Source organism: Trichomycterus rosablanca, chromosome 9 (genome assembly GCF_030014385.1).
Source record: "Trichomycterus rosablanca isolate fTriRos1 chromosome 9, fTriRos1.hap1, whole genome shotgun sequence".
Lineage (NCBI taxonomy): Eukaryota > Metazoa > Chordata > Actinopteri > Siluriformes > Trichomycteridae > Trichomycterus > Trichomycterus rosablanca.
In genome coordinates, this window is record NC_085996.1 from 7945171 (window position 1) to 7966401 (window position 21231).

The 21231-nt window shown below is 41.9% G+C and overlaps 1 protein-coding gene across 1 annotated transcript; it reads right to left on the minus strand.

The window, feature by feature from the left end:
* Nucleotides 1-339: 339 nt before the first annotated feature.
* LOC134319835 (kinesin-like protein KIF3C) lies at nt 340-14388 on the minus strand. The gene is made up of 8 exons (XM_063001088.1): nt 12745-14388; nt 5726-5827; nt 5054-5176; nt 2849-2967; nt 2294-2410; nt 2012-2120; nt 1585-1751; nt 340-654 (listed from the first exon to the last, which is right to left on the minus strand). The coding sequence occupies exons 1-8, from the start codon at nt 14161-14163 to the stop codon at nt 540-542; spliced, it is 2271 nt and encodes a 756-aa protein (XP_062857158.1). The 5' UTR covers nt 14164-14388; the 3' UTR covers nt 340-539.
* Nucleotides 14389-21231: the final 6843 nt, after the last annotated feature.

A 21231-nucleotide genomic window follows, 5' to 3' on the forward strand; every position in this document is an offset into this window, starting at 1 on the left:
TTCCAGTTCTGTTCTTCCAGAAGTGAAAAATAAAATTGTCTGTCCTTTCTCACCAGGGTCCTTTTTTCAAAAATGATGTCTCAAGATGCACGGTGGGTTCTATTCTCTTTCAGGTAAAAAGCATTCGATAGGATTTATATTTAGTAGTAAACATTGTTATCCTGTCCAAGTCCACAAAAGACAAATTTTTTTTATATATTATTACCTGATCTGATCTTGCATAAAATGTAATATATATATTTGATATTTATCTACTTAAAGAAATTAACATTCTAGAGAAGGTGCAAAGATTTTTTGAAATGAAGCCATGTAGAACCACTTCCAAATTCATTCTTCCACCTCATGTTGAACAAAGACAGAGCTCGATTCAACTTCATATTTGATCTTCATCCCCTGCAAGACTCAGAGTTTTTAGCATAATAGGTTTTTTAATCCTATTTTACTTGGCAAAAAGTAGCGGGATGACTGACCCCTTCTAATTCCTCATGGGTGAAAATCCAAAGGGACCAGAAGTGATGAGGTTGTGCTCATTGGGGGTCTCATTGTTGAGCTGTTGCAATAGCAGTGTTGAGGGAGTGAGCCAGACCGTTGGAACCTGAGGAGGATAGCGATAATGCCGAGCTTGAGGAAGACATGGGCCGCGGAGCTTGGCACCTGCACATATCACACAGGAAGTGACATATTTAAACCAAGAGACAACAGTCATGAGGTATTGTAAAAGAATTCATGTAGATCTCACTGTTTCTATTTTAATTCAGTAGTGAAGTGTATGCTCATTTATGTTAGTCTGGCGCAAAACGTTCAGTAGCAGTTAAAGAACCAAGTCTGCCCAATCACCCTGCAATTATGCTCTGGGGTGTAGTAATTAGTAAGTAATTAACCAGTACCCTCAGTAATTATTGTAATTAAACACTAAGATAATAATCTAGTTAACTGCACGCCTAGATGAATGAAACATTCAGAAAAACACAACAAAACACTGAGTGGAACAGTATCCTTCCAAAAGATGTCTATCCAAAATCTCCCATAGATGTTCAACTGGCTTGAGATTTGGTGATTACTCTTAACCCAAGGTTGGCAAAAGTGTGTTTAACAAAGTCTAATAATATTGCCAGTTTATTTTATTCTATAGTCTCAGCAGTGGCCTGGTGTAACTTCCCCCTCTGTACTGCCAGTTATGTCACTGTTTTATTCTAACACAAATGACTACTATACTGACCATGACTGGGACTTCCTGACCCGACTGGCAGCTGATTTTTCTATGTATGAAGCGTTGTCTAAATGCACATTTCCACTTGGCTCTGTCTCTAACCCCGTTTTTGTGAAGTCCATTTGAAACTGTATATTTGATCTTCATCCTCCACAAGATTCTCAGAGTTTTAAGCTATTAGGTTTTTCAATTCTATTTTACTTGGCGAAAAGTGGTGGTATGACTGACCCCTGCTAATTCCTCATTGGTGAAAATCAAAAGGGACCAGAAGTGATGAGGTTGTGCTCATTGGGGGTCTCATTGTTGAGCTGTTGCAATAGCAGTGTTGAGTTATGTCACTGTTTTATTTTAACACAAATGACTACCATACTGACCATGACTGGGACTTCCTGACCCGACTGGCAGCTGATTTTTCTATGTATGAAGCGTTGTCTAAGTGCACATCTCCACCTGGCTCCATCTCTAACCCCTCTTTTGTGAAGTCCATTTGAAACAGTGTGGGTGGAGTCATGTCCAGCTCCAGTAGCATGATGTTCTCAGCCTAAAGTACACAACACAGCAAAAAAAAGGATGACCAATCCGCCAACCTTAGATCCTAACATACAAAGTTGATTCTAAACCTTAACATCAAAGTCAAGAAAATAAAAAAGCCCAAAGAAGAACATGGAAAACTGCTGCCAATGACTGGAGATTAGATTTAACCAAAGGACTCAGAGAATCCTGATGCTGTGCGGCACCCACTTCACCAGCTGTGCCACTATTCTGCCCCTCTCTTTAATTCTCTCATCACTAGAAACATACCCTGTATCTGGAGTGTGCTCCCATTGCTATGGCCGACCTGGCGTATTGGCTGATTGGGCGCTTGTAGCCCACGGCGGAGTTTGGTCTCCTCTTCATCTGAGTGAACCTACTGAGAGACAGAAAGACTCACATCAGCAACCATGTTCACACATCTTACACACACACACACACCCAAACAAGAACCTACACACCAATGTCCCAGCAAGGTCACATTAATGTCACATCAAGATCAAACTAATAAATACACCATTGTACCACTAAGGTCATACCAAGGTCACTCACTTCTCTGCAGGGACAAGAGGCTGGAACTTCCACTGGTCCTCATCCACATCAAACACCAGCCGGTTAATGATCTTATTCTTCTCCTCGGGTGGAATAAAATTCTCTATGATCAAGTACCTGCACCAACAAAAGTATATATTCATGTATGTGCATGTGCAGTTACCATAAAGTCTGTGAACCCTTTATATCAACATTTTTATGTGGTCTGTGGTCTTTATCCACATAATAATAAACACATACTGCTTAAACTGAGAATACTGCACAGTTCATGCCGGACAAAAAGTATGTGAACTCTAGTATTTGGTCACCTGTAGATGTTTATTTAGCAGCAATAATGTTTTCTATATCTGGCCATCAGACTTACTCAACAGTGAGGTGGAATTTAAGACCCTTCTGGGATTTATTGCATGAATCACATGAACTTATGGCCGTATAGTGCCTCGGCTTCCTTGCTTTCTACACAGACTCATATTGCTGTCTCTAACCGTATAGTGTGTGCGTGTGTGTGTGTGTGTGTGTGTGTGTGTGTGTGTGTGTGTGTGTGTGTGCACTTACTTGAATTTAAGCTCCCTGGTGAGTTCGTTCTGCGTCTGTTCCAGTTCCTGTCTGGTCCTAACATGCTCATCGTTCACATCCTGAATCTCGGCTTTCACCGACTGTAGTTTAGCATACAGCTACACACACACACACACACACACACAGGAATAAACAAGTGATATGGAGTGGTACTACATATACAGGAAATACCAGCAGGGTCATGATGCCACTCTTCAATCTGCTGCTCTGTTTCCCATGGCAACAACACTGGAATGTAGATCATTCAGAATCACAGATGGTTCCCCTGGCAACAGCATCCATTTATCTACCTCATACATTCTCATACAGCCATCCTCCATTCATCTCATTCTTACGCTGTTTATTTTAATAATGAGAAAAGTCATTTCCACATTCATTCATCTTAACAGTACAGATCTGATATTATTTACAAGTTTATCACCTTATTTCATTTGTTTACACATCCATCCATCCACTCCATAATTCCGTCCATCTGTCTAGTAATTCATCTATTCAACCATCCAGTCCACATTTCTATCCATCTGTTTAGTAATGTCCATAAATCTGTGCATCTCTCTACTAACCCATTAATTCACACATCCGTCACATAACTCTACCCAACTGTCTAGTAACCCATTCATTCAACCTTCATCCATTTGTTCCCACTAATCAATCTTCTTCCCAATAATCGATCCCCCCACCTTATAAATCAATTCATTTGTGTAGTAAGCTATCTATCTATACATCTATCCACCTACCATCAATCCATCTATCTAAATAACAATTCATTTAAATAACTAGTTATACATCTATCCATTGCCAATCTTTTCAACCATCCATTCATCCACTCCACTAATTAATGCATAAATATCAAAATATCAATTAAAAACATGATGAAAGTCTCAAACAGCTAAACTCTCTTTTATCTCTCCATTCATCTGTCTGTTCATCCATCCATCCATGTTATTTATTCACCTTTTCCAAATACAGGAGATTCATGCACTGAGTGATTATTCAGTGTTACTGTGAAAAAGATGCATTCACTAAAACCAGCCACAGCCAATCAGAGCTCAGTGTTTTCAGTGCCAGCGTTAAATGAAGGGTGGGTATAAAGGGGTGGAAGGTCGAGGTTGTTACTTGTTTGGTAAATGTAAAGTAAGCAGAGGACAGGCAGGTAGTTCAGGGATCCAGGGTGAGGGGGTGTGAGTTGGGCTCAGAAAGGTAGTTAATGGTCAGAATGTTTCGGATTTGCCACTGTGCACCTGCATAATATTCTATATAAATATAGAATACATATTTTATGGATTTGTGTTGGACACTATCCAGCATTTGTTGTGTTTTTAACAAAGATCCAGCTCTGCCCAACAGCAGTAAATCAGCATTTGGTAGAAGAAGAAAAACGTATAGAATCCCAGTGATAAGATCAGCCAGTGATGCAAAAAGACGATGATGCATGTCTTGACTGGACAGCATTAGCATTAGGAGGTTAGAATTAGCATCAGTGCTAGCATTAGCCTAAGTGTAGCGATTCTGTCTGAGACCGAAGAATCGTAAAATAGACAAACCTTTTTGTACTGACAAAGGAGAGAAATGATTGTCCTCAGTGTACAGGGGTACAGTCCAGGGGTCAAATTCAGGGATCAGGGTTCAAAAGGGAGCAGAAAGGAACAGACAAATTAGGGAACACCAAATACAGACTAAGTAAAAAAGAGGAAGTGTGTCCACCAGCACTGGGTGACTGTGAGAATCCATGTGTATGTTTACTATATGGTCAAAAGTATGAGGACATGCATCCTAATTATTGAGTTCAGGTGTTTCAGCCACAGAGCCCTGAACTCAACCCCACTGAACACCTTTGGGAACTGGAACACTGATACCAAACCAGGTCTACTCGTTCAACATCAGCGCCTGACCTCATAAATGGTCTTTATGCTAAATAGGCACAAAAGCCCACAAACACACTCCAAGATCTTGTGGGAACACGTCCCAGGAAAGCAGAGGCTGTTACTGCAACAAGGAGCAACGTCATATTTATACCCATGATTTGGTATGAGATGTCCAACAAGCTTACAGTCTGGTGTCCACATATTTTTAGCCATATTGTGTATTGTAAACATATATAGATGTGTGTAGTCTGAGAACCCCTAATGTACAGGATGGGGTGTTTCACCTGGGGTTTCACCTGTGAATTTTTGGTATTCTCACCTTTTTGAGTTTTTTGGTTTTGGCCTCCACTTCCTGCTGCAGGGAGGTGAATGTTTCTCTCAACTCCAGTGTTTCCTCGTCCTGAATCAACATCTGCTGCTGCATCTCCCGCTCTGTACGTGTCTACACCCACCCAACACACACACGCACACACACACACACACACACACACACAAATGAACTAAATAACAAAAACCTGCACATGTCAATATATTTATTCATTTATTCATCCACATAAATAACCATCCATCCCTGTGTCAATTATCTACCTATTAACACTTCATTCTGTTTGATATACTTACAAATGCAATTCCTTAAAAAGCTAAGTCATGAGCTGATCTTTATATCTTTCAATAATGTTATAGACTGTAGATGGTGAAACCCTAAAATCCTTGCAATTGTGTTTTTAATCGTGGTACATAAACCACTGTCTTTTGTTAATTCTCCTTTTATACCCAATCATGGTGATATCACCTGTTATATCTGCTTGGCTCTGGAAACCTGTGTCCCAAGCTTTTTAAAATCTGGTTTGTACAATTCAAATCCAAAATATGTAAACATTCTATACATCTAAATGTTATAAAAAAACAGACATAAGGATCATCCATCTATCCATTCATCCAGCTTTCCAGCTGGCGGGTGTGTGTGTGTTTTTGCATGTGTGTGTGTTACCTGTTCTGCAATCTCTTGTCGTTTCTGTTCCAGCATCTTCTGCTGTTCATTGGTGTGATCAATGATGTTCTTTCCTCCAACCAGAAGCTTGCTCTCCATCGCCTAGCAACAGAGATTAAAGATTAATATCAGGACCCTTTTACACACACATATAAAAAGTCTTGCGTGAATTTTACACCAAATGGTCCTAGGTACACACACACACGGGCGGCACGGTGGCAAAGTGGATAGCACTGTCGCCTCACAGCAAGAAGGTCCTGGGTTTGATCCCCAGGTGGGGCGGTCCAGGTCCTTTCTGTGTGGAGTATGCATGTTCTCCCCGTGTCCATGTGGGTTTCCTCCCGGTGCTCCGGTTTCCTCCCACAGTCCAAAGACATGCAAAGACGTGGAGATACTAAATTGTCCAAGACTATGTTAGATATAACCTTGTGAACTGATGAACCTTGTGTAATAAGTAACTACTGTTCCTGTCATGAATGTAACTAAAGTGTAAAAACATGACGTTAAAATCCTAATAACACACACACACACACACACACACACACACACACGAGACTGTTGATCAATTATCGAATCAGTTGCTAAGTGAAATATGAACAAAAATAATTGCATGCCTATATCGTGGTACAAGAGTGGCACAGTGGCACAGTAGAGTGGGTGCTTGGCTACAGCTTGGGTCCTAGGGACCTCTGGTTCCTCCTATGTTCTACCATCCTCCTACCTCACAAAAAGTCCTTGTTGACTTAAAAGAGTTCCCATTTCTAAGCTGAACCACAAGAATAATGTCACTCAGAATGACCCCTACATTTTTTCTCTGAACTATGAGTCCGTGTGTGCTGATGCCATGCACATGGTCACTCTCACACACCGAAGATTAAAGGACTTACTGTTCTGTGTTCTGTTAATTACCCACCGATAACAGAGAAACAATTCATCTCGTTAGCACACACGCTAACACACACAGACAATAACTCTCAGTAATGTGTTTAGAACAGTCGTGTTTCTGTAGCAGCAGAGAAAATTGGGACTCCAGCACCATTGTGTGTGCGTGTGTGTGTGTGCGTGCATCCAATCTTAGATCACATTTGCCCCCATTCACACACACACAACTGAATGATTAGAACACAACTGTGACCAAAAATATAAGATAAACACCTACAGTACAATTAAATGGTGCAGCAGTAATATATGCTAACCCACCACCACAGACAGTTCGAGCTCTGAGGCTCAGCAGGGCTACTGGCCTGACCAGGCACTCAGCCTATAGTCTGGTTGTGGTTCCAGCAGGAGCAGTGAACGTACACATAGAGCATAGCATGGTCTTCCGTATGCAGTACTGTTGTCTGTGAGAATCCTCCGCTGTATGGTGTAAAGAAGCAATCAGGGATTGTACAGCTAGTCTGTGGCTCTCTTCAGCCAGTGAGAGGGTGGTTCGGGGGGGGGGGGGGGGGGGGGGATTAACTGTAGTAGGGAAGAAGAAATTATTATATTGGGGAAAAGGGCAAATGTCGTTTTATTCATTTATTTTGACTAAATGTGCAAATGGAAAAAAAAAACACCATGTCCTCCAGCCATCCCATAATAGATGGTTCTAACTACACTGCTACACTGATTCCCATCAGCCACGCCCTGTTATAAGAACCAGAATGATGCATGGTACTGTGGAGATGGACTGAGAGAGAGAAAGAGAGAGAGATACTGACAGTTGGACATCACGCACAAACATAGACACTGTAACACACACATATACAGAACACACGTACACTTTCACACACCCACACACAAACACACACACAAACACTGAGTCAAGAGAAATTAGATTACACAGATGACAGAGACGTTTTCAAGGACAAAAAGACAAACAACCATCCTGTCCTATAATAAAACCCAACAGTGCAACATTAAACAGATATATATATATACACCGATCAGCCATAACATTAAAACCACCTCCTTGTTTCTACACTCACTGTCCATGTTATCAGCTCCACTTACCATATAGAAGCACTTTGTAGTTCTACAATTACTGACTGTAGTCCATGCTTTGTTAGCCCCCTTTCACCTTGTTCTTCAATGGTCAGGACCCCCACAGGACCACCACAGAGCAGGTATTATTTAGGTGGTGGATCATTCTCAGCACTGCAGTGACAATGCAGTGGTGGTGTGTTAGTGTGTGTTGTGCTGGTATGAGTGGATCAGACACAGCAGCGCTGCTGGAGTTTTTAAACACCGTGTCCACTCACTGTCCACTCTATTAGACACTCCTACCTAGTTGGTCCACCTTGTAGATGTAAAGTCAGAGACGATCATCTATTGCTGCTGTTTGAGTTGGTCATCTTCTAGACCTTCATTAGTGGTCACAGGACGCTGCCCACGGGGCGCTGTTGGCTGGATATTTTTGATTGGTGGACTATTCTAAGTCCAGCAGTGACAGTTAGGTGTTTAAAAACTCCATCTGCTCCGCTGTGTCTGATCCACTCATACCAGCATAACACACCACCACCATGTCAGTGTCACTGCAGTGCTGATAATGATCTACCACCTAAATAATACCTGCTCTGTGGTGGTCCTGTGGGGGTCCTGACCATTGAAGAACAGCATGAAAGGGGGCTAACAAAGCATGCAGAGAAAAAGATGGACTACAGTCAGTAATTGTAGAACTACAAAGTGCTTCTATATTTTAAGTGGAGCTGATATATATATATATATATATATATATATTAGGGCTGTCAAACGATTAAAATTTTTAATCGCGATTAATCTCTGAATTTCATATAGTTAATCGCGATTAATCGCATTAAAAAAAATCTGTGTAAATGTTATAGAAAACAAGGTTTTTTAAGTGAAATGTTACAATTAAAATGGTGAACACATTTTTTGCTAAATGTACTTATGTTAAAAACTGCTGGGACAAGAGAAAACTGTAAGGGAGTTTATTCACTCACATACATGGCAGTAAATGTCAGATTGTAGGTTAGAATTTCTCCATCAGCAAACATTGTAGATCAGCGGTGCTTTAGGTGGGATAAGGTGTAGTTATTGTATCAGACTTGTCTGTGGTTGTATCGTGACGATGGTTTGATGGACGTTTCTACACGAAGTGAGTGTGTTTTGACCCTTTGGGGCTTCCATAGTTCATGAACTAACGTGCTCGACTCAGCTTTCCGGTATATTCGGTACAGAAGAAGAAGTTAATTAAGTGTAATAAAGTGTTCTGCTCCCGACAACTTGTGAATATAGCGTGTATTTATTTCTTTATTATGCAAGTGCATCACTACCACGATCGGTTACATTATGTTAACAAACCGCAAATGAAAAACGGTGGCCAGTCCGACATTAAAACGTTTGTTCTACCAGTCAAGTGTCAACATGAACTAGAATTTGCGTTAATGGAACTAATTTTTTTAATCGCGTTAAATTGAGGTCGCGTTAATGCGTTATTATCGCGTTAACTTCGACAGCCCTAATATATATATATATATATATATATATATATATATATATATATATATATATATATATATATATATATATATATATATATACAGTATATATATATATATATAAAGGACAGACAGAACACTGGGTTGAGGGATTTCCAAACCAGCAAGGGGTGTCACAGGCAGCCGTGGTGAGAACCCACCAGCAGATGAGGGACATGCCACAAATCTGCTGACAGGTTGCTGGACAGCCAAGACTCATTGATGCCAGGGGACAGAAATCCTTTAGATGTCTAGTGGTGTTCAGGTCCCAGTGGGGTGTTTTGGCTGCATATAAGGCAGGTGGTCCTGATGTTTTGCACATCTGTGTTATTATTTTTCTCTGGGTCTGAATGAAAGTAAATGTAAATGAACGTCCATACCAGTGATCATCATGACATGTTTTGACAGGCCAGACTTGTAAACTAGGGGTTCATATTAAGTTCCTCCTTATGTTTGTGTTCATGTGAGCTTGTCTTGTGATGCAACATTTGTACGGAGTTAAACACTGACATCACGTGCCAGCGTGTAGGTTCTGAAAACTGAAGTAGCGACAAAGATACAGAGAGAGGAGAGAGAGAGATAAAATACCAGCGTCTAAAATAGAACACCCCCCTCCAGGGCTTCACAGCTGAGTACCTCGTACACACACACAACACTATGCACCGAAGCACACCACCCCCACCCCCCATCCCTGTGCACGGCACCATAGCAACAGTGATGGGATGAGGCGGGTTCATAATGTATGCATGTAAGGTGGATGGGATGAGCTCCATCCCCTCTGCCACACAGACGCTGAGTCATCAAAATTTTTGTGGCGAAACAAGGCATGCTGGGAGAAAGAAGTGAGACAATGATGAACAAACACACACACACACATGAAGACACACTTGGACACACATACTCACACACACACACACACACACACACACACAGATTGTTTACACTGATATTTTCCAGGAAGGAAAAGGGGGAGAGGAAGAGCAATAACAATGTAGGACTCTTCCTCTGTGTGTGTGTGTGTGTGTGTGTGTGTGTGGCACTACATGTTGTAAAGCTATATGAACAAAAGTATTGGGACACCCGTTCTATTTTTTTAATTTATGTGCTACAGCCACAACAGTTGCTAACAGGTGTAATAAATCAATTATATAAAGAAAATACATTTTATGCTTCTAACTTTGTAGCAGCAGTTTAGGGAAGACCCTTTCCTGTTCCAGCATGACTGTGTCCCTGTAGACGAAGCAAACTCTATAAAGACATGAAAGCTCAGTTTAAAGAAACTCCAGTGGACAGAGCCCTGACCTCAGCCCCTCTGAACTGGAACTGGAACATTAACTGAGGCTTTTTTGACCAACATCAGTGCTCAGTCATACAAATGTTCTTTTGACATAAAAGGCACAAATTCCCACAGACACTGGGGAAAAGGAGGCTGAAAAGATGACACAGAGGTCACTCTATTTTAATACCATTTGTTTTTTAAATGGGATATCCAACAAGCTCATGGCTGGGTGTCCAAATACTATTGGCTATATATGTGATCAGATTTGAGGACCAAATACCTGTTGTTGTGAAGCACCCACACTTTCTGCTGCACCAGCGTGTCACCACACTACGTTTCTGTGACACTGCTGCACCATCTTTATGGTGTCTCAGTCATAAATTTCCTGTTTTGCTTTTTGCAGGGTGAGTCAGTACAGGGCAATGGGTGCCAGGCATCGACCATGTTGGATATTTATAAATCATGACAGCATCATCTCTGCCCTTCCTCTGACCATTCTCTCCTCATCAGATGTTCTGCCTCGTCACTATGTGCCTTAATGCTAAACCACCACGGTGATACTGCAGTACATAAAGACCACTTTAAAAAGACAAGTGCACATCATTAGCGCTAAAATCATTAGCATTGGTCCTAAAAGATGTGAAAAAAATCTGTATCTGTATGTGTCATTCTTCACCATGTGCTTTTGTACACCAAGAGAACAGTACATGCCTGATTTTTTGACTCCTACTTTAACCAAGTCCAGTGGCTCAGTTATGCTGAGTGGGGTATTTTGCTGGCATGTTTTAAGTCTACTTAGAGCAAAGGATCACATTTAGATACCAATCTCGTTTAGATTGAACTCTCCAACAACAACATCAAAACACCAGGTGAGGGAAGACCTTATGGGCGAATGGTCTTCCATCCCTCGGGTACAGTTCCAGAAACTTCTACAGGATTAACATTAAGGCACATTGGAGCTTTTCAGGTGGCTCATTGTGGCTCTTTACATTACTAAGGTTTTGCCAGTAATTTGAACCCAAACAATCCATATTTAGCTAGCTTTCAAAGTTACTGTCAAGCGAATATTTAACACTTTTGCCCCGGCCCTTAAAATGTACCTCCCAGATAACCTACTTTAAAAGCAAGTACGTCAAGACACAGACTGTAACCCAACCTGAACACTATTTTATGGACTTCCCTCAATTGGTTTAGAGTACATTATTGTTACTCAGGGTTATAAAAGGTCATCAGAGAGTTTTAAATGTTCACTCCTGCTTTTAGTGTGAAACAGAGGCTGTGCACTCATCCAGATGTGTATGAGACAACGTAACATCACAGGTTTATTACTGCTGACTGATCCACTAGTGGCCTCAGACTTTTGGCCTCCTCTGAGGCTTCATGTTTCATGCAGGGATTGATGCAATTAATGTAACATTATCAACAGTAAATATTCAGCTAAATATAATATAATATAATATAATATAATATAATATATTATATAAATAATTTAACTAAATATCAAGGGTTATTTAGTATTTCTGCATTATGTTAATTTATTAGTTTGTCAAACTGATCACAAGTTTAGATAAAATCACTCAATTTATTTTACAAAAAAGGAAAATATGTCCAGTTTGTAAAAAAAGCTCTTGATTTGTGTATTTTCACATAAAAATCTGGTAGATTACAACAATGGCCACACTGTAAAAGATAACATAAAACTAGCAGAAAATGAGCTGTACAATTCTGTGACTGTCACATACAGTTCTCAGGGTTTTCTCATCATTTTCATATTCTTGGGAGTATAAAGATAAGAGCCACGCTGCTGGTAACAGTAGTGCCTGAGTTCCGGGAGTATGAATCCTGGGCTGGGCTCATAAATAGATAAGACACACTCACACACTTAAACCAATGACATTTTAGACCAGCCAATCCACTTTCTGAGGGTTTTTGTAAGGTGGGAGGAGGAACAAGCTTCAAACCAAGTTCCTCAGAATTTATGCTGCTGTGTGGCACTCACTCTATCAACTGTTCCATTATGCCATCTACATGAATGTGTGTATATGTATATATGTGTAATAGGTCTATAATAGAGATGTAAGGGCCACATTGGTGTATGTTACGAGCTTTAAGAGGCCTACAGACCAGATGCAAGAGGCCCACAGTGTGAGAAATCTGCTGGTTTCTTAAAGATGCTATATGGAACCTAATTAGTAAAGGTCCCACAGCTATCAGGCAACTTTTATACTCACACATACATACTCACTCACAATACACACCTTAAACTTGGCTGTGAGGAGCGCAGTGGCCTCCTGTTCCTTCCTCAGAACCTCCATCATTCTCTCCTTCTCCTCCAGCAGCTTTTGCTTTTCCTCAGCTACCAGTGAGCGATCATCCTTGATGGCCTCCTTCTCCTGCTCCAGCTTCTCCTGCTGTTCCTTTATGAACTCCTGCGCCTCCTTCTCCATCCTTTCCTCAAACTCGTCACCATCGTCCACATCTTCTTCACCTTCATCATCCTCATCATTTATCAGTTGCTCCTCTCCGTTCCTCTTTTTCCTCCGGTGGCTGAGCATACCTTGCCGTTGCAGCTGTGCTTTGAGACGGGCGATTTCGCGCTGGAACTCGCGGAGCAGCGCGTCTTTGGGATCCTCGTTAACGCGCGGTGCGTTCTTAATGTTCTTGGCACGGTTGGCATAGCGCAGGGTGCTCAAAGACTCTTCGTAGTTAAAGTTGGCAGGACCGAGCGTGGCTACCATTACGGTTTTTGCGTTTCCACCCAGAGAGTCTCTCAGCAGGCGCGTCAGCTTGGAGTCGCGGTAAGGTACGTGCGCGCCGCGGCCGTCTGCTAGCGCGGACACCACGTTACCCAAAGCCGAGAGGGACAGATTGATCTTGGTGGCCTCTTTGAGACGATCACCGCTGGCACCAGTTTTGCTCTGGCGCTCACTGCCAGCCAGATCTACGAGGTTTAGCTTGCCAACGCGAATGTGGTTCCGACCGTCCGGTCCAGGTCGGCTGCACTCCACGGTGATGCTAAAGATCGCATGAGAGCGCGAGCTGTGCTCATTCATGTCGGTAGCACCGACTGATCTTGCACGGTTTCCAGCGTTCAATACATGTTCCAATTCCTTCACGTTTTTAGCCACGAACGAAGACAAGTCACGCACGTAGATGCCCGACTCTGCGTTCTCCTTCAGCTCGAGTTTCTTTCCGTTATCTGGAGCGAGCAGGTCGCGTAGCTCCTCCCTGTAGATTTCCAGGTACGAGGCCCGCACCAGGTACTGTTGGTTTTGGGAGCGGGAGATGTGCGTAAATATGTGCTCAAAAGAAGCGGGCACAATGCCGCGCTGCTCCGGATCCGTCCATTCACCCTGCATCGTGTACGTCTTCCCGGTGCCAGTCTGCCCATATGCGAGGACCGTCCCGTTAAACCCGCGGAGCACCGAGTCCACCAGCGGCCGCACGGTCTCATCGTACAGGTCGCCCTGTTTGGATCCGGCATCGTACACGGCGTCAAAAGTAAACGTTTTATCCGGTTCTCCCGGTGCGGCCCGCGGATTGCGCAGCGCCACCTGGCCCAGTTTAACATCCAGATCTACGATGGTGCCATAACCCATCGCCTCCTCTTTACGGTTCAGGGGGCGGCAGCGCACCACCACCTTGACTGATTCACACTGCTTTGCCTTTAGAGACATTCTCCAGCCGAATTATTCGTGATCCTGCGCGCAAAATAACAATAAAAGGGACTCCGACGATCCAAGCCGTCGGACTGGGAGCGCTAGAAAGGATGCGGCAGGGTGGCGCCTCCTGGTGCGCACAGCATCGCGTCCGGTCCGTCTCACCGACACACAGCAGGCAGACAGGGAATCACAGGTGTGTCTTCTGAAAAATCTGAAATTAACAAACGATAACACTGTGATTATCGACTAAAATACAAGAAATAAAAACACACACTAGCCGTCTCCATCAAATCTTCCTCCAGTCATAAGCGCCGCTCATCCCCCCGCTGTGTGCGCTCATGCCCAGCCCCTTCACTGCGGCGCAATCATGGGGGGACTGGACTACTCAACAGCTAGTCCAATCACAACACAGATGGAATGTCATCAGAAGAAATGGCATTCGTATTTATTTATGAGCGATATTAAACACCTATTAGCAGCGTCCTGTCTAATTTGTACAACCAAATAATTGCAGGTCATTAAACAAAGCATAATAAACAAAGGGAACCGTTATAAGAACCAATTTATTCATTATTCATATTTTTATTATTCATCCATCCTTCCTATAATAACAAGTCGTCTAATTCCAGCAAAGCAATTTTTTTTTTTGCAATCATTCATACATTTCTAATGGGATTCAATTTAGAAAACGGTGGATAGGCCAAATAAGCACCTTTACCTTTTTTTACTTGAGTTATTTTAGCTTTATGTTTGCTTTTTTTTTTCTTTCTTATTTACATATAGTTACCTGCACATTTGCTTCACTGATGTTTATATATTTATATATGCATGTACTTGTATGCACATGCATGTGCAAATGTATATATATATATATATATATATATATATATATATATATATATATAGTTTTATGTTCATGATCAAGAATAAACACTTTTTAGTTTATAAGTACAAAATCAGATTATACGTTGGGTGTAGAGAAGCTTCTATTCGTACTGGAAGTATATTAAATAGCACAAACTAAATGGTTTAAATACTTGTTTCCTCTCACTGTACATGACCAGATTCTTTTTGTACAGATCTGTATTCATATGAAAAGGGCCACTCTGATTATTTACTACACACTGGCTCTATCTAGTGTCATAAAAAGAAACAGCATTCTGTTAATAACCGATTCAAACAGTAGGTGGCGCATTTAATACATTACTGCATTGTACAGTACTTGTTCCCACGCCCAGTTCAGTTGAACCGTGGCTCTCAAACTGTGGTACTAGTACCAGAAATGGAACTTGAAGCTTTTTCAGATGGTGCTCGTGATAGTCTTAAAGAAACACTGTATGACCAAAAGTATCTGGACATCCTCATAGCCATTGTCAGACCTTATGCTGGTCCAGTGGGCCCTGGGTTCCTCCTGGTGCAGGACAGTGCCTTTGACTGGACCTCACATTCCCCAGACCTGAATCCAGCCAAGAACCCCTTGGATGTTATATGTCAGAACATCTGCCAAGTAGTGTCACAGACTGTCCAAGTGATCAGTAATGTCTTCATCCTGGTCTGGACTTCAAACTGCTTTGAACCAAATGGGCAAACATTCCAAAAAAAAAGGAGGCAAAAATCTTGTGGAAAGCTTTAGCACAAGAGTGGAGACTGTTTTATCCACAAAACCAGGTGTCCACATACTTTTGGCCATATTGTGTAATTATTTTATTCACAGTAAACTGGTTCTTGAAAGATTTCTGACCACTTCCCTCCTGCAGGCCTCTTTCACACTGTGAATCCTTCTGCTCATAGACAGCCTGTCAAGTCTATGCTTGGCTTTGAGCGTGAGCCAGCAAATACTGCACATTCCTAAGCGGAGCATTTCTGTGGTCACGGTGATGGCTGTATGTCACCCTGACAAATACGCTGCCGGGATCTTCCGCTGGCGTGCTTTCCATAGAAACAATTTACTGAGAAAGAAGATAGGCCATGATTTCCTAACTCCAGCTCTGCACACTGCTTTACTCCAACACATCTACTAAACCTGGTGAGCAGTTGAGCCCCTTACCCCTTTGAGCAGGGTAATTTCCAGACTTTGCTGGGAATTAGTTGAGCCCCCCCCCCCCCACCCCTCCCCCCTTTCCCCAAGGACTGAAATTATGAAATCCTGATAACAGGGGACACTTGGAAGAATGAGTTAAATGTTGCTGAAACTAAATAATAGTTGATATTTCGAAAGATGAAACTAGACGGAGCTCCAATATTTGATGTTTTAACATTTATTCATTCATTGCCTGTTGTACCACAACTTTATCCTGGTCAGGGCCGCAGTGGGTCAGATTCATTGGTCAAGAGACTGGTCACCAGTCCATCACAGGACAAACAGACTCACACAGAATTTTAATTTAAGTTTATTTTGATAGCCTGCAATGATTTATATCAGAATTATGCCTGTCAGTCAATTCAAGGTTTCAGTGTCCATATTAATGCCTGTCTGTTTCAGTAAAGAAGGTGTGGCCTGTGTAATGCTTGTCAATCTCAGTAAAAGAGGTGTGGCCTGTGTAATGCCTGTCAGTCTTGGGAAAAAAAGGTGTGGCCTCTGTACCTGTCTGTCACTGTTAAGGAGGTATAACTTCTGTTCCAGTAAACAATGTGTCTTCTATAACTGTCAGTTCCAGTAGAAGATGCTTGTTCTCTGTACCTGTCAGCCATTTTGACATAAGAGGCGTGTCCTCTGTAACAGTTATAAAATGTAGTTGTCATATCAGGGACATAGAGAACGCTTACTCATCCATAATGTTACCCCAGTCTGAGATCAGCTGACTCCTGACGTTTCATCCGGTTGTTAAGGGAAGGATGCAAATGACATGTAGTGAGTTTATCAAAACCAGATGTGCAGCTTCAGTGACTCATACAGCAGAAAAGGGAATTACATTTACCCCACCCTGTACAGCTCAGCTTCACTTACTTCACTTCATTCTTACTACACACACATTCACACAGAGTTGATGAATACATGGATGCATGCAGAAGTGCAAAACCAATGTGTGTGCATGCATGTTTTAGAGTAAGTGTATGTGTATATGTTGTTTCCTTCTACTATTTATTCACAATAAGTAACCACATGAGCTTTGATACTCGGGTCCTACTTTTTTATTTGGAAATTTATTCGATGGCTTTGTAAAAGTTTTACAGGCCGTCTCAGCAGTCTAGTATGCTAGCCCAGGAGAAGGAAGGGAGGGGGGATTTATTAATTTATTAGCCATTTAGGCATTAATAATGTTTCTAAAACAGCTGGAAACCTGGATCATCTTATCATTCTAAGGTTGTAATTTATTTGTTGTATTTTAATATTTGTATTAAATATTTAGTTTATTGTTTGCTTGTTTATTAGGATTTTAACGTCATGTTTTACACTTTGGTTACATTCATGACAGGAATGGTAGTTACTCATTACACAAGGTTCATCCATTAACACACCGTTATATCAAACACAGTCTTGGACAATTTAGTATCTCCAATTCACCTTACTTGCATGTCTTTGGATTGTGGGAGGAAACCGGAGCACCCGGAGTAAACCCACGCAAACACGGGGAAAACATGCAAACTCCACACAGAAAGGACCCGGACCGCCCCACCTGTGGATCAAACCCAGGACCTCTTGCTGTGAGGCGACAGTGCTACCCACTTAGCCACCGTGCCACCCAAATATTTGATTTAATATCTGTTATAAACATTTGGCACTCCAAGCTAGCAAACTATTTAAACTAAACTAGGTTTAAACCTGTTTGTTCATCATTCAGGGCACCGTCTTTCTTCATGATCTATAAGAGAACTTCTCTGAGGAGCAACTTGTGATATTTGTGCAAGGCACAGACATAGAACCTTTTATCCACTAACCTTTTTACAAATTATCTATATTGTCTATGTGTTTGTATAGGGAGTGGTAAATATCACATGACTAGTTCCAATAACAATACAGCTCTGCTTTAGTAACTCGCGGAAGTTTTTTCCCAGGCGACCTGAGCTCTCTGTGCTTGACTCTTTACAGAAATATGAGTTGCTCAGCAAAACCACAGTCGGGTCTGATTCATGCTACTGCTGCTTGACTCACACCACTTCAGGGCTTGTAGTTGCCTAACAGTCATGGAGCTGCAGTAGGCACCAACCTCAGTCTGGAGAAAAGGTCTGACTGCCAAGACAAAGTAATCTACAAAATTAACTCATGAGATTTAGGATGTGGAACTGATCTGAACTGAGAACTGGGCAATGCAAGTAAATGATATCAATATCATAATATGCCACTTTTGTGCTTATCTGTACTATACAGAGACATAGAGTATTGTAATGTTGTTATAGAATATATTTGCACATTGCCTAGTCTTGTAGTAAATATACAGATGCCTTTTTGGCGTCATAGTGAAATAGCACACCAAAATTATTCGGCTGCCATTATTCTGCAGGTCTCAACAGCTAGTCAGTGTGCCTGTTTTTGGTGTTTTTTGACAGGAAAAACCAGGTGAAACCAACTGAGAGAACTTTCAAAATGCCACAGCTGCTTTAAAAAGTGACACAAATGGTAAGTTACTGACCTGAATAGGAAAATGTCATTTATGTCACTGACAGACTGTTTACAGGATGTAAACAAGCCTGATAATTGTATTTCTAGGAATAAAATTGTCAAATGTCAAATTGTCAAAAAGTCAAATGTATATGTTTGGTGGAATGGTAACACAGGATTCAGCCTCAGGTGGGTAAGAAGGTACACATCAGAACCACCCTTGGGGTAAAAAAAATATGTATTAATGAATGAATGAACGCCTTTATTTGTCATATATACATATACATATAGGGCCAGTGATAGCTCAGTAGTTAAGGTACTGGACTAGTAAACAGAAGGTTGCCGGTTCAAGCCCCACCACCACCAAGTTGCCACTGCTGGGTCCCTGAGCAAGGCCCTTAACCCTCAATTGCTCATTGTGTAAGTCGCTTTGGCTAAAAGCGTCTGCTAAATGCTGAAAATGTAAATGTAAATGTAAATATATACAGGTGTAGAGTACAATGAAATTCTTTTTCCACATATCCCAGTTTGTTTGGAAGCTGGGGACAGAGTGCAGGGTCAGCCATTGTACAGCGGACCCTGGAGCAGACAGGGTTAAGGGCCTTGCTCAAGGGCCCAACAGTGGCTGGATAGCAGAGCTTGTAGTTAAAGTATAATCAAAAATTAATGATTTAGAGCCAGGAGTAAATTGTGCAGAGCACAAAATGACTTAAAAATGACCTTTTTTGTTGAGGAAAAAACGTACCACATCCGTGTGGGATCTTTCAAGACATTAGCATCCACCTCCTCTGCTGTCAACAAACCTGGATATACAGTGTATCACAAAAGTGAGTACACCCCTCACATTTCTGCAAATATTTCATTATATCTTTTCATGGGACAACACTATAGACATGAAACTTGGATATAACTTAGAGTAGTCAGTGTACAACTTGTATAGCAGTGTAGATTTACTGTCTTCTGAAAATAACTCAACACACAGCCATTAAGGTCTAAATAGCTGGCAACATAAGTGAGTACACCCCACAGTGAACATGTCCAAATTGTGCCCAAATGTGTCGTTGTCCCTCCCTGGTGTCATGTGTCAAGGTCCCAGGTGTAAATGGGGAGCAGGGCTGTTAAATTTGGTGTTTTGGGTACAATTCTCTCATACTGACCACTGGATATTCAACATGGCACCTCATGGCAAAGAACTCTCTGAGGATGTGAGAAATAGAATTGTTGCTCTCCACAAAGATGGCCTGGGCTATAAGAAGATTGCTAACACCCTGAAACTGAGCTACAGCATGGTGGCCAAGGTCATACAGCGGTTTTCCAGGACAGGTTCCACTCGGAACAGGCTTCGCCAGGGTCGACCAAAGAAGTTGAGTCCACGTGTTTGGCGTCATATCCAGAGGTTGGCTTTAAAAAATAGACACATGAGTGCTGCCAGCATTGCTGCAGAGGTTGAAGACGTGGGAGGTCAGCCTGTCAGTGCTCAGACCATACGCCGCACACTGCATCAACTCGGTCTGCATGGTCGTCATCCCAGAAGGAAGCTGACGCACAAGAAAGCCCGCAAACAGTTTGCTGAAGACAAGCAGTCCAAGAACATGGATTACTGGAATGCCCTGTGGTCTGACGAGACCAAGATAAACTTGTTTGGCTCAGATGGTGTCCAGCATGTGTGGCGGCGCCCTGGTGAGAAGTACCAAGACAACTGTATCTTGCCTACAGTCAAGCATGGTGGTGGTAGCATCATGGTCTTGGGCTGCATGAGTGTTGCTGGCACTGGGGAGCTGCAGTTCATTGAGGGAAACATGAATTCCAACATGTACTGTGACATTCTGAAACAGAGCATGATCCCCTCCCTTCGAAAACTGGGCCTCATGGCAGTTTTCCAACAGGATAACGACCCCAAACACAACCTCCAAGATTACAACTGCCTTGCTGAGGAAGCTGAAGGTAAAGGTGATGGACTAAACCCAATTGAGCACCTGTGGCGCATCCTCAAGTGGAAGGTGGAGGAGTTCAAGGTGTCTAACATCCACCAGCTCCGTGATGTCATCATGGAGGAGTGGAAGAGGATTCCAGTAGCAACCTGTGCAGCTCTGGTGAATTCCATGCCCAGGAGGGTTAAGGCAGTGCTAATAATGGTGGTCACACAAAATATTGACACTTTGGGCACAATTTGGACATGTTCACTGTGGGGTGTACTCACTTATGTTGCCAGCTATTTAGACATTAATGGCTGTGTGTTGAGTTATTTTCAGAAGACAGTAAATCTACACTGCTATACAAGTTGTACACTGACTACTCTAAGTTATATCCAAGTTTCATGTCTATAGTGTTGTCCCATGAAAAGATATAATAAAATATTTGCAGAAATGTGAGGGGTGTACTCACTTTTGTGATACACTGTATGTAAGGTTGAATGATAGCAACCCAAAATCCAAGATTACTGCAAATCTTCGTGACCATGAACCCAAAATTCTTAAATAATATAATGAAAATGAGTATCTAAGACTTTAAATGAGTTTACTGGATAATAAAACAGTTTAGGG

Coding starts and splice junctions, on each gene's coding strand:
- LOC134319835 (XM_063001088.1), bottom strand. CDS start 14,163: ATGTCTCTAAAGGCAAAGCAGTGTGAATCAGTCAAGGTGGTGGTGCGC. Junction 5,828..12,744: donor TCCTCACAGCCAAGTTTAAG/GTGTGTATTGTG, acceptor CTCTGTTGCTAG/GCGATGGAGAGCAAGCTTCT. Junction 1,752..2,011: donor GAGCACACTCCAGATACAGG/GTATGTTTCTAG, acceptor TGTGTACTTTAG/GCTGAGAACATCATGCTACT.